Below are 10491 nucleotides of genomic sequence, written 5' to 3'. Positions count from 1 at the left end.
ACACGGTGGTGAAGAATGAGAGTGGCTTGCCTTCATTGGTCAGTGCATTAAATATAGGAGCTTGGATATTATGTTGCATCTGTACAGGACACTGGTGAGGCCACTATCAGAATACTGTGTACAATTCTGGTCAAAAAAGATTTACAAGCATGATACCAAGTCTGGGGGATTTGAATAATAAGGGGAAGCTTGATTGTCTAGGGCTCTTTTCCCTGGAGCGTCAGAGGTTGAGGGGTGATTTTATAGAGGTTTATCAAATCCTGAGGGGTATGGATAGGGTGAACAAGACAACGTCTTTTCCCGGGGGTGGGGAGCCAAAACCAGAGAGCATAGGTTTAGGGTGAGAGGGGAAAGATATAAAAAGGGATCTAAGGGGTAAGGTTTTCACACAAAGGGTGGTACATATGTGGAAAGAGCTGTCAGAGAAAGTGGTAGAGGCTGATATAATTACAACATTTAAAAAGACATTTGGACCGCTACATGAATAGGAAAGATTGAGAGGGTTATGGGCCAAACACAGACAATTGCGACTCTATCAAGTGGGCTGTATTACTCTAGGTAGGACCTCATTAACTCCCTTGTTGACCTGTTCTGGTACCTGCAGGAATCTATGAGATATGCATTCCAAAGTCCTGCTGCACATTTGTCTTTCTGAGTCTCCTTCTGCTTATGATACATTCTGTTGATTTGTTTGCCCACGATTCCATTTGCCACCTGACAATTCCATTTGTATCTTCCTGCAGCCTTCAGTTTACTTACTGGAAGTCAAGCTCATGGCTCATATTTGTATCATCTTCCTAATCATCTCCTGTACTTTTAAAATCACAGTATGTCATATCAACAGCAAGGGGCAAAGCACCAAACCCTACAGGACCCCACTGTAATCAGCCATCCAGTCATAAAAATATCTATCAATCAGAGAACAGTTTCCATCGAGCCAGCTTTGGGTCCAATGTGACACTGGGATCCCACTAGTTTCAATTTACTGAGCAGCCTGCCATATAGAAACTTGTCAAAAGCCTTGCTAAAACTCACTTAGCCCACACCAAACATTTACCTTGATCCACACTCACTGTGAAATAAAAATTGCCAAGTTAACAAGACATAACCTTCCTTTAGTAAATCAACATGGACTCTCCTTAATTAACAAGTTATTTGCAAATGTTCATTAATGCTGTCCCCCAGGTTTGTTCAATAACTTTCCCATAAGGGTCTGTAAAACTTCAGTCCATCTCTTTCTCAATACAGTGTGAACTTTCTTCCAGTGTATACCTGTGGCCTGAGGGAAGTGGAAATCTTTTTGATTTATTTTATAATCAATGTGTTCAGAGTTATTATTCACAGTTTTGGAGCAAGTGGAACCTGAACATCATAGTCCAGAGGTAGGGACGCTACCACTGAACCACACCACACAAGCTTGGGATTAGAAAAGATATTTTCACAGATTTCTTATGGGATTCGAGAGATCATTACAGAGCGTTGGATCCAGAAGCTTCTAGTCTAGGTACTTTTTTACCCAATTTTAATTTATTTATTCTAGAGCAAGTGGGACTGGAACCCAGGCCTCCCGGATCAGAGTTTGGGCCATTACCACTAGATAGCCCTTGGATTGAAAAATATGTTTCTCTCTCATCCAGAAGTGTTCTTACACACAACTGAGCATTTCCTTTTCATCACCAAATCACCCATGATATCTCTATTCACCTGTTAACCACCGCCAGCAAACCACCCATCTTCTCCAGTTGCTTAATTTACATGCAAAGTCCATAAAGGGCAAGGCAGGGTAGGAAGAGGGACAGGGAGGGAAATGGATTTTCAAGGGGGACTTGGAAAATATTATCAGGAATTCAATTGCCTTCACCTGTTTCTCTTTACAGTCTGACAGTTGGGTCCTGGTGGTTTATCAACATTGAAAGATGCTTAATCCCTTATTGCTTCCTCTCTCTTTCTCTCTCTCTCTCACACACACACACACACACACACGGTCATACCTAATATTTCTCACTCTTTAAAGAAGGTATTAACCTATGAAGTATGATGTGAATACAGAGGAACTTCAATTATCCAAACCAGACAGACAGGCACTATTTCGCTCAGATAATTGATTGTTCGGTTAATTGATTCAATGCCTCTCCTCTGGGGCTCGGAGTTTTCTGAAGTTTCCTTTTTCCTCACTCTGCCTGCCTTGCTCCCTCTCTCTGTCTCAGGGTTTGTTCCTGAGCAGATACACACTTGTGTGTAAGGGACCTGCAGCAGTGCTGTAGCCTCCCGCATCCCCCCACCCCCACTACCCCATCAGTTCAATGGGGATTGACAGAGCGAGCACTTGCTAAGTCTGCTCCCCGTTCAGGACGATAGGCAGCAGCACACCAGGCCCGAGTACCCGATTCCCCAACCCAGTCCACACACCCAACACCGCTCCCCTGTCCACCTTCCCCACTCCCGAGGGGGGCAGCCACACTGGACACCAACAATAAGACTGCTGCTGCCTTTGGGAGGGGAGTCTCAAAATCGCGCGCACACACAACTTTTGCCTGCAACTGTTTGACAGGTTCCACCTTTGCCCTGTACAGAACAACGTTGGAGAGATTAGCTGGGGAAGGGGGTTTAGGATACACCCCTGTGTAGAACTCCAAGTAAAGTGTGGGAAGAGAGCAAGAGGGCAGGAGGTCAATCATTTGGAGATGGTGCCTGGGCTCCCATCGATGTCCAGGTCTATTCTCAGCAACATTTCAGTAAAGCGAATTCATTTTTAATCATTGTAAACAAATCAGTGTTGGAAACACCTTTGATGTAATGTTTCTATCGGGACCTTAAGATTGTATTCGGATAATCTGAAATTTGGATAATTGATATTCGGATAATTGAGGTGCTTCTGTAATTCAGCAGCAAGCCAATGGGTGCTGACCAATTTGTCTCACCGGAGGCCTGAGTGGGGGAAGCAGTGACCTCCCCAAATGGGTCACACCTGCTGCAAGCTGAGTCAAAGCAGAACAGAGGAGATGTTTTTGTTAAAGATAGATCTGAAAGAAGCTGCCTTTGTGATCCAAGAGGTAAAGGAGTTGCAAGGAGGAATTAGGGGAATCTACTCTAATCAAATCAAACATCCCACACATCAACATGCTAACTAGTTGCAGGCCCAGACACAGAGTGATGCCATCTTGTGACAGAATGGAGGTTTTCAAACCTGGACTCAGCCTCCCTTGGGATGGAATGTTTTATGCAGGGGTAAGGCCTCAGCCCCTGGAGCAATACCCAGAAGAAAACAAAGAATCAGTAAGACTTGTGAATGAGTCATACCAAACATAGAAGATGGGAGCAGAAGGAGGCCATTCAGCCCTTTGAGCCTGCTCCTCCATTCATCACGATCATGGCTGATCATCCAAATCAACAACTGAATCCTGCTTTCTCCCCACAGCCTTTCAGCCAAACCAATTTGTAAATCTCATAATGGAGCTCTAGTATATTCCTTTCCAAGTGCTACTGTTCCTGTTGCTGTGCAGCAAACTCATTTGCACTTGGCAATTTTGCTGCACACAGTTATTCAACAGCTATCAGGCCTTTGTTTGAGGCAGGACCTTGGTTGTGATCAGAGACACCGTCTCACCCCAAAAAGTCACCAAATGGCCAGCAACCCTCTTATCCCAGCAACGCCACCTTGTGCAGTGGCCATTTCAGGGACTATAGCAAGCCTTCTGGACAAGAGGAGTGCAGCACAAACTGAATCCTTTGTCACTCTCTCTGTGACCAGGCTGGTGTGTGGGAGGTAAAAACTAGGTAAAAGCCCTCCACCTCCTCCAAGACATCACCCATGCCCTCTACCTCCTCCGAGACTTCCGTTTCGCCGACCCCAACGCCTCATCTTCAGCATGAATATCCAGCCCCTCTACACCTCCATCCGCCTTGACCAGGGCCTCCAGGTCCTCTGTTTTCTCCTCTCCAGACATCTCACGCGAGGTGGTTGAGCAATTCATCAACTTCACCAACACATTCCACCCTGACCTTAAATTCATCTGAACCATCTCTGCCACCTCGTTCCCCTTCCTGGACCTCTCCATCTTCATTAATGATGACCGACTTGACACCGACATTTTTTTTTACAAACCCACCGACTCCCACAGCTGCCTGGATTACATCCTGTATTCCCAATTCCTCTGCCTCCGCCGTATCTGCTCCCAGGAGGACCACACAACACACCGGATGGCCTCCTTCTTTAGAGACTGCAATTTCCCTTCCCACGTGGTTAAAGATGCCCTCCAACGCATCTCATCCACATCCCGCACCTCCACCTCAGATCCCACCCCTCCAACCATAACAAGGACAGAACGCCCCTGGTGCTCACCTTCTACCCTACCAACTTTCGCATAAACCAAATCATCAGCCGACATTTCCACCACCTCCAAACGGACCCCCCCACCAGAGATCTATTTCCTTCCCCACCCCTTTCCGCCTTCCGCAAAGACTGTTTCCTCCGTGACTACCTGGTCACGTCCACGCCCTCCAACAACCCACCCTCCTGTCCTGGCACCTTCCCCTGCCACCAGGAATTGCAAAACCTGTGCCCACACCTCCATCCAAAGCCCTAAAGGAGCCTTCCACATCCATCAACGTTTACCTGCACATCCACCAATATCATTTATTGTACCCGTTGCTCCCGATGCAGTCTCCTCTACATTGGGGAGACCGAACACCTCCTAGCAGAGTACTTTAGGGAACATCCCCGGGACACCCGCACCAATCAACTCTACCGCCCCATGGCCCAACATTTCAATGCCCCCCCCACTCTACCGAGGACATGGAGGTCCTGGGCTTCCTTCACCACAGCTCCCTCACCACCAGACACCTGGGGGAAGAACGTCTCATCTTCCGTCTTGGAACACTTCAACCCCAGGGCCTCAATGTGGACTCCAACAGTTTCCTAATTTCCCCTTCCCCCACCTCACCCCAGTTCCAAACTTCCAGCTCAGCACCGTCCTCATGACCTGTCCAACCTTCCTTTCCACCTATCCACTCCACCTTCCTCCCTGACCTATCACCTCCATACCCACCCCCATTCACCTATTTTACGCTATGCTACTTTCTCCCCACCTCTACCCTCCTCTCATTTATCTCTCCACCCTTCACGCAGTCTGCTTGTATTCCTGAAGGGCTTTTGCCTGAAACATCGATTTTATTGCTCCTCAGATGCTGCCTGAACTGCTGTGCTTTTCCAGCACCACTAATCCAGAATCTGGTGTGTGGGAGACCAGGGTGGACCAGGCAGGGCCAAAGCTGACACAGCATGGCACAGCAGGACCTGCAATAAGCACAGGCTTCACAAACAACAGACACCCCCCGCCCCCACCCCACCCCACTTCTAACCCCCAACCATGGCCCACCTGCCAGTTTTAAACCAGTTAAACTAGATAGTTGGTATGGGCTTCCCCCAATGCAAGAGAAGTACCCATGACAGCAAGATGTCATCCTTAAACAAAGATTAACTTGCCATGTATAGGCTTCAATTGATCATGGGTGAAATGGGCACCCTCCAATATTCAGTTGGCCACATAGATGTCTCCCTGGTGGTGAAAAATCAGGATAAATAATAATAAACTCTATTTACAAAGGCCTTCATTTTCTATCTCCCTATGTAAAAAATAATAAATTATAACCACGGGTGATTTGGAAAAAAGAAACAAAAAGCAAATTAAAAAAAAATGGAACTGGGGGCCCTATTGTGACAATGGTAGTGTTCTTACTGATGGACCAGGAGGCCCAGGTTTAAGTGCCACCTGCTCTAGAGGTGTGTAATAACATTTCTGAACAGATTGTTTAGAAATATAGGTTAAACAAAAAATAAGTCACCTTCACTTCTCTAGATATGGATAAAAGACCCACAGGACAGGTCAGGAGAAAGCTCATTGTATAGGAGGATCAGCCACCCACTAGGTGGGTCGAAAGTTCTGCTCCAACCTGGCAGTTCCACGTTTTAACTGAGTGATGAATTGATGAACTCCAAAAAAGTTATTTCAATAACAGTTATTCATACAGAAACAGTAAACCATTTATTAGAACATCAAATTTATTTACACTTTGCTAAAGGAATCCTGACAATATAAATGATTTTTAAAAATCATATGTACAACAAATTCTCACAGAAAAGTCTGGTACAAATGCGTACGTCCCTTTTTTTAAAAACAGAAGTGTTATGTAATATGAACCCACCAAGTACCATTTAAATTTCTTTGAGAAGTCAACTTTGCAGGATACCAACTATACCATTCTCATTTAACCTTACCCAAGAAAGCAAAATAAAAAAATCATTTAAGTTCCCTAAATAAAGTGCATGTGATTAATATGAAGATTGTTGCATATTGCTTTTAAAAGTGATTTTGATAAGTATTTAAGGCCTTTGAATCTCCTACATTTAAAAAGAGTAACTTCCTACCTTGTAATGAAAGGTATGTTGACTATAGCAAGTGAGTAGTGTGGAAGCAATTTTAACCCATCTTGCCCATTACAAAATTGAAAAAAATTGAGGGCAAATCTGGTTTTACACTACGCACAATTTTACTCTCCATTGATTCAGTTAGAATGACACCCCAGTGACTTTCCATTGACAAAGGGTTAAAGACAAACTATAGCTTTGGTAGAAGTTAATGTTGAACAGTTGGAGCTATACATTTTAGAAGGGTAAGGTTCTATTCAACAATATTACAGCTCCAGTCACAGCAATCAGATATTTAAAAAAGGAGTAAATTGCATCCAAAGAAATAATAGCCAACACAGCAGAAAGCGACCTACTCATTATTATTTGATGCTTAGTTTGTGTTGGATATTCTAATATTCTCTGGTCCATAGGCATACTCGTGTACCACTTTTGTTCCCATTTCTTTCCCGAGTGGCACTACTCTAACCCTAGGGTTAACCCAACAATTTTAAAGGGGTTATCACTGGGATTAAAATAAGACCAATTGGAAAATTCAGCATTTGGCAACCTCTGGGGGATTTATTTTCTTCATTTTGATTTGCAACCATTTGGAAAGTGGCCTTCCAGAAAAGCCAAATCAAGTATCAATACTTTAAAACAATTTTCTGGCTGCAGGGAAGGGGTGAGGGTTGGGGTGGGTGGATAAGGAAACGTTAAACAGGTGATGAAACCTTGAGGTGATTCTTGACTCTCTGTGGCAGTGGGGTTGGGAATGTTGGACATGATACTTATTGAACAGTGTGGGAGGCATTTGTTAAAATTAGCCAGCAAGCATCCTACTAATATGGGAATTAAAATAACTGCCATTAGCACATTTCTGTGAAAGCAGAGACATTGGGAGAGATTTGATTTCTACTTTGTTCATTAGAAAAGCAACTCCTGCACAAGTATTCCACTTTTGTCAAACTTTACTGCCTTTTTGTAGTAAAGTTATTCTGCGTTGTACATTCAATCAAAAAAAAAGTTGTGTTCATTCAAAAACAAATTTCTGTGGATGTCATCTCAAGCCTATGCATGACTCATTTGATTCATGATTAATCGAGGGAAGCAATTTTACTTTATTGATGTCTGGAAAACCAAGCAATGCTTAAAAAAAAAAGTTCTTGTATATAAAACAAAGATCAACAGTGGACAACGGGCAAGCAGCATGACTTAGCAAACTTTACTGAACAAATTATTCACTTCTGTGATACTCCCTCCTATCGTGATCAGTTATAACATGTTCAACTAGTGGAACATCAACCTACCGAAGTAGCACAGAGCATGAGCTGTTCATTATACTGGAACATTAACAGAGCAAGTAATTTGCACTCAATTTTGATGGTTTGCATTTTCCAGCTACCAAGACCCCTCCCACACAAATGTCAACCATGAAGCCGCTGATTTTGGAAAGCTGCTTGGTACTAAAATCAAAGCACATCACCTCGCCAGTACATCTGGATGTGAAGTCTCTGCTCGCTTAGAAAAGAGAGAGAAGGCCTGTGCAAAATGTCCAAAACATCCACTAAGACTGCTTCCACCCAATTGTGCAACAGCACTGTACAAGCCAGATGTAAATCAAGACAGTAGTGGAATCACAATTTTTAAAAAAATTCAAGTTAATCTGAAATTCCACACTTTCTTACAACTTTTGAACCTGCACTAGCAGCTGCAGAAGCTATTGCTTTCCTGCCCTGCCTCTTCACAAACAACTATTCTTTGGAATTTGAAGAATTAGACTCAAGTTTACTTTGGGAAGTGGTAGAAAAACTAGTCAGTTGCAAAGACTCCATCACAATGTGAACATCTTCCTCTCCCAGACTTTCCTCCCCTTTTATTCTTGTTCAACCACATTAACTACTCAACGCATTTCAATAAAATATCCACAAAAGTGATTTATCTCCAAAATAGATTGACTCTATTGAGAGTTAAGAGGATTGTTTTCAAATAAAAAGGAAGAAACAATAATTTGTGTAAAGGAAGCCAATTCTCCTTCTGATCTCTACTCAGAGAAAGGTCTTCGACCACGAGGTGTGACAAAAGGCAATTGAAGCAGGGGCCAAATAGATTATCATGTTTGTTTTAGGATTCTGAAAATAGATGACTTTAAAACTCAACCATTCCACTGTTTCAGAATCACTCACAAAATTCAAAAAGAATGTAAAGATAGCTATTCCTTTCAGATGAGCAGAACATTGGTAAATGCATCACTAATCGTGCAGGAAATGTATCAACTGCACTGCCTTTTACTTAATGCAAATGATAAATCAAAAAATCCCGTTCACATGAGGGATGCAATTAGCCAGGAGTGACACCACGAACAGACAGCGCAGGCTTTGTTTGCATTATGGTCGACTTATATTAATAGGGTGACAATTAATCTTTTGCTTGCATTTTCATCAACGTGTAGTGTAGTGTAATTTAGTGCAGCAGTCAGCAGAGTGCAGGAAATGGATTAAAAGCGCAGGACTAATGGATTCCACTTTACACACTTGTTCAAGCCATAATTTTCAAAATGGGGTTTTCGACAATACAAAATCATTGTCAAGAATCCTATCAGGGCTGTAGGACATATTGCGGTGTCCTTTGTTACTGATGACTTACTGGCATATTATGCATCTTTCAGTTAAAAATAAATGGCATTTTGTTTGCAAGGTTTATTTTCTCTGATGAAGTTGGAATATAAAGTTCCCAGGAAGGCACTGGCATTTGGAGAAGGCCCATTCTTCTCTTTCCCAACCTCAAACCCTCTTCTCCCCCACCTCCACACAGAAAACAAGAGGTTTCAGCAAACTGTTATTGTCTTAGCTTTGTGTGTTAAAAAATAATGTTCAACAGTCTTGGTCTTCATTGCAGCCTTGTGGTCACCAGACATCAGTTAAATTAACTGCAGTTATTGCATGAAGTGCTGAGAATTTCAGCACAAGGACTAATTACGAGCTGCCTGTTATACTATTGAAAAATCATTTGTCTCTTTATAACATTGGCATTACAAAATGCAGAAAAAATGTAGACTGTGGGTCACTCCAAAGTCTTTGTTTAAACAAAGCAGTTCATTTAAGAGATGCTCCCTGCACATTCAGTTGATAGTTGGCTTTATTTTTCAGGGTTTTACTTCTTTGGGACGATTCACGACTTTACTTCATCTCGTAGATCAATCTCTTCATATACTGGGTTGTCCTGTGGCAGAACATATACAGACAGAGAATTCACTCGCGCATCATTATTGACCAATTGCTGCTCTTCACCTGCAGAGAGAGCAGAGAAAAAAAGCAGCATAAGTAAAGGAAAAATAGATCAGTCTTTAAAATCAATGAGCACAGAGATACAGGTTTGTAAGCAAAGGAAAGAAATAAGCGTTCAATCATGTCTGAGGAGGTGCAGGTCAGAGCTTTATGTCTTAACCCAACTTGAGAAAGGAAAGGAGGACGTGTGAAGAGAACGTTGATTGGTTGGATTATGGTGGGCATGGGGATGCAGCAAGAACTGTTAGTGATAGTAGTTAACTAAATAAATTCAAACCAGGCAGATACTTAAACACATGGACCAACAGGTTCAAGAACAGCTTCTTCCCAGTTATTAGACTGCTGAATGGACTCTAATCTCAATCTAATGTTGACCTTGTTTTGTGCACCTCCTGTGTAGTCGTAACCTGATGTGCCTTGCTCTGTCTAAGCACCCTATGATCGGTGTACATCTTTGTTTGCTATGATCTGCCTGTACTGCATGCAAAACAAAACTTTTCACAGCACTTAGGTACATGTGACAATATTAAAGCAAATCAATTCATAACTAGGATCGGTCAAGGTGATGCCTTCAGAGCCCTTTCCTCAGTGAAAATGGTGGTGTTTGGATACACTGTTTTTGCCTACAAAAGAAAAAGAGCCTTTTATGGGAATAAATGTAACTTAGGCCATATGAGTTAGGAGCAGAAGGAGACCATTCTGCCCATCGACCCTGCTCTAGCATTCAATGAAATCAGAGCTGATCTGACAATCCAACTGCATTTCCTGCCTTTTCCTCCTAACCCTCTATTCCCTCAG

General features: G+C 42.8%; 1 protein-coding gene across 4 annotated transcripts in view; it reads right to left on the bottom strand.

The window, feature by feature from the left end:
- Window positions 1–6043: 6043 nt before the first annotated feature.
- LOC132820361 (E3 ubiquitin-protein ligase RNF128) overlaps window positions 6044–10491 on the bottom strand; it is a 171327-nt gene continuing 166879 nt past the window's right edge. For 3 of the 4 annotated variants that reach the window (XM_060832410.1, XM_060832409.1, XM_060832408.1), the window contains one exon: window positions 6044–9696. In XM_060832410.1, coding sequence (XP_060688393.1) covers window positions 9578–9696 — 119 coding nt within the window. In that variant the 3' untranslated portion in view covers window positions 6044–9577. The remainder of the gene's footprint in view (window positions 9697–10491) is intronic. The other variant, XM_060832411.1, reaches the window with a different exon arrangement.

Source organism: Hemiscyllium ocellatum, chromosome 11, assembly GCF_020745735.1.
Source record: "Hemiscyllium ocellatum isolate sHemOce1 chromosome 11, sHemOce1.pat.X.cur, whole genome shotgun sequence".
In the NCBI taxonomy this organism is placed as follows: Eukaryota; Metazoa; Chordata; class Chondrichthyes; order Orectolobiformes; family Hemiscylliidae; genus Hemiscyllium; species Hemiscyllium ocellatum.
This window is presented reverse-complemented; position numbering and strand designations above follow the sequence as displayed.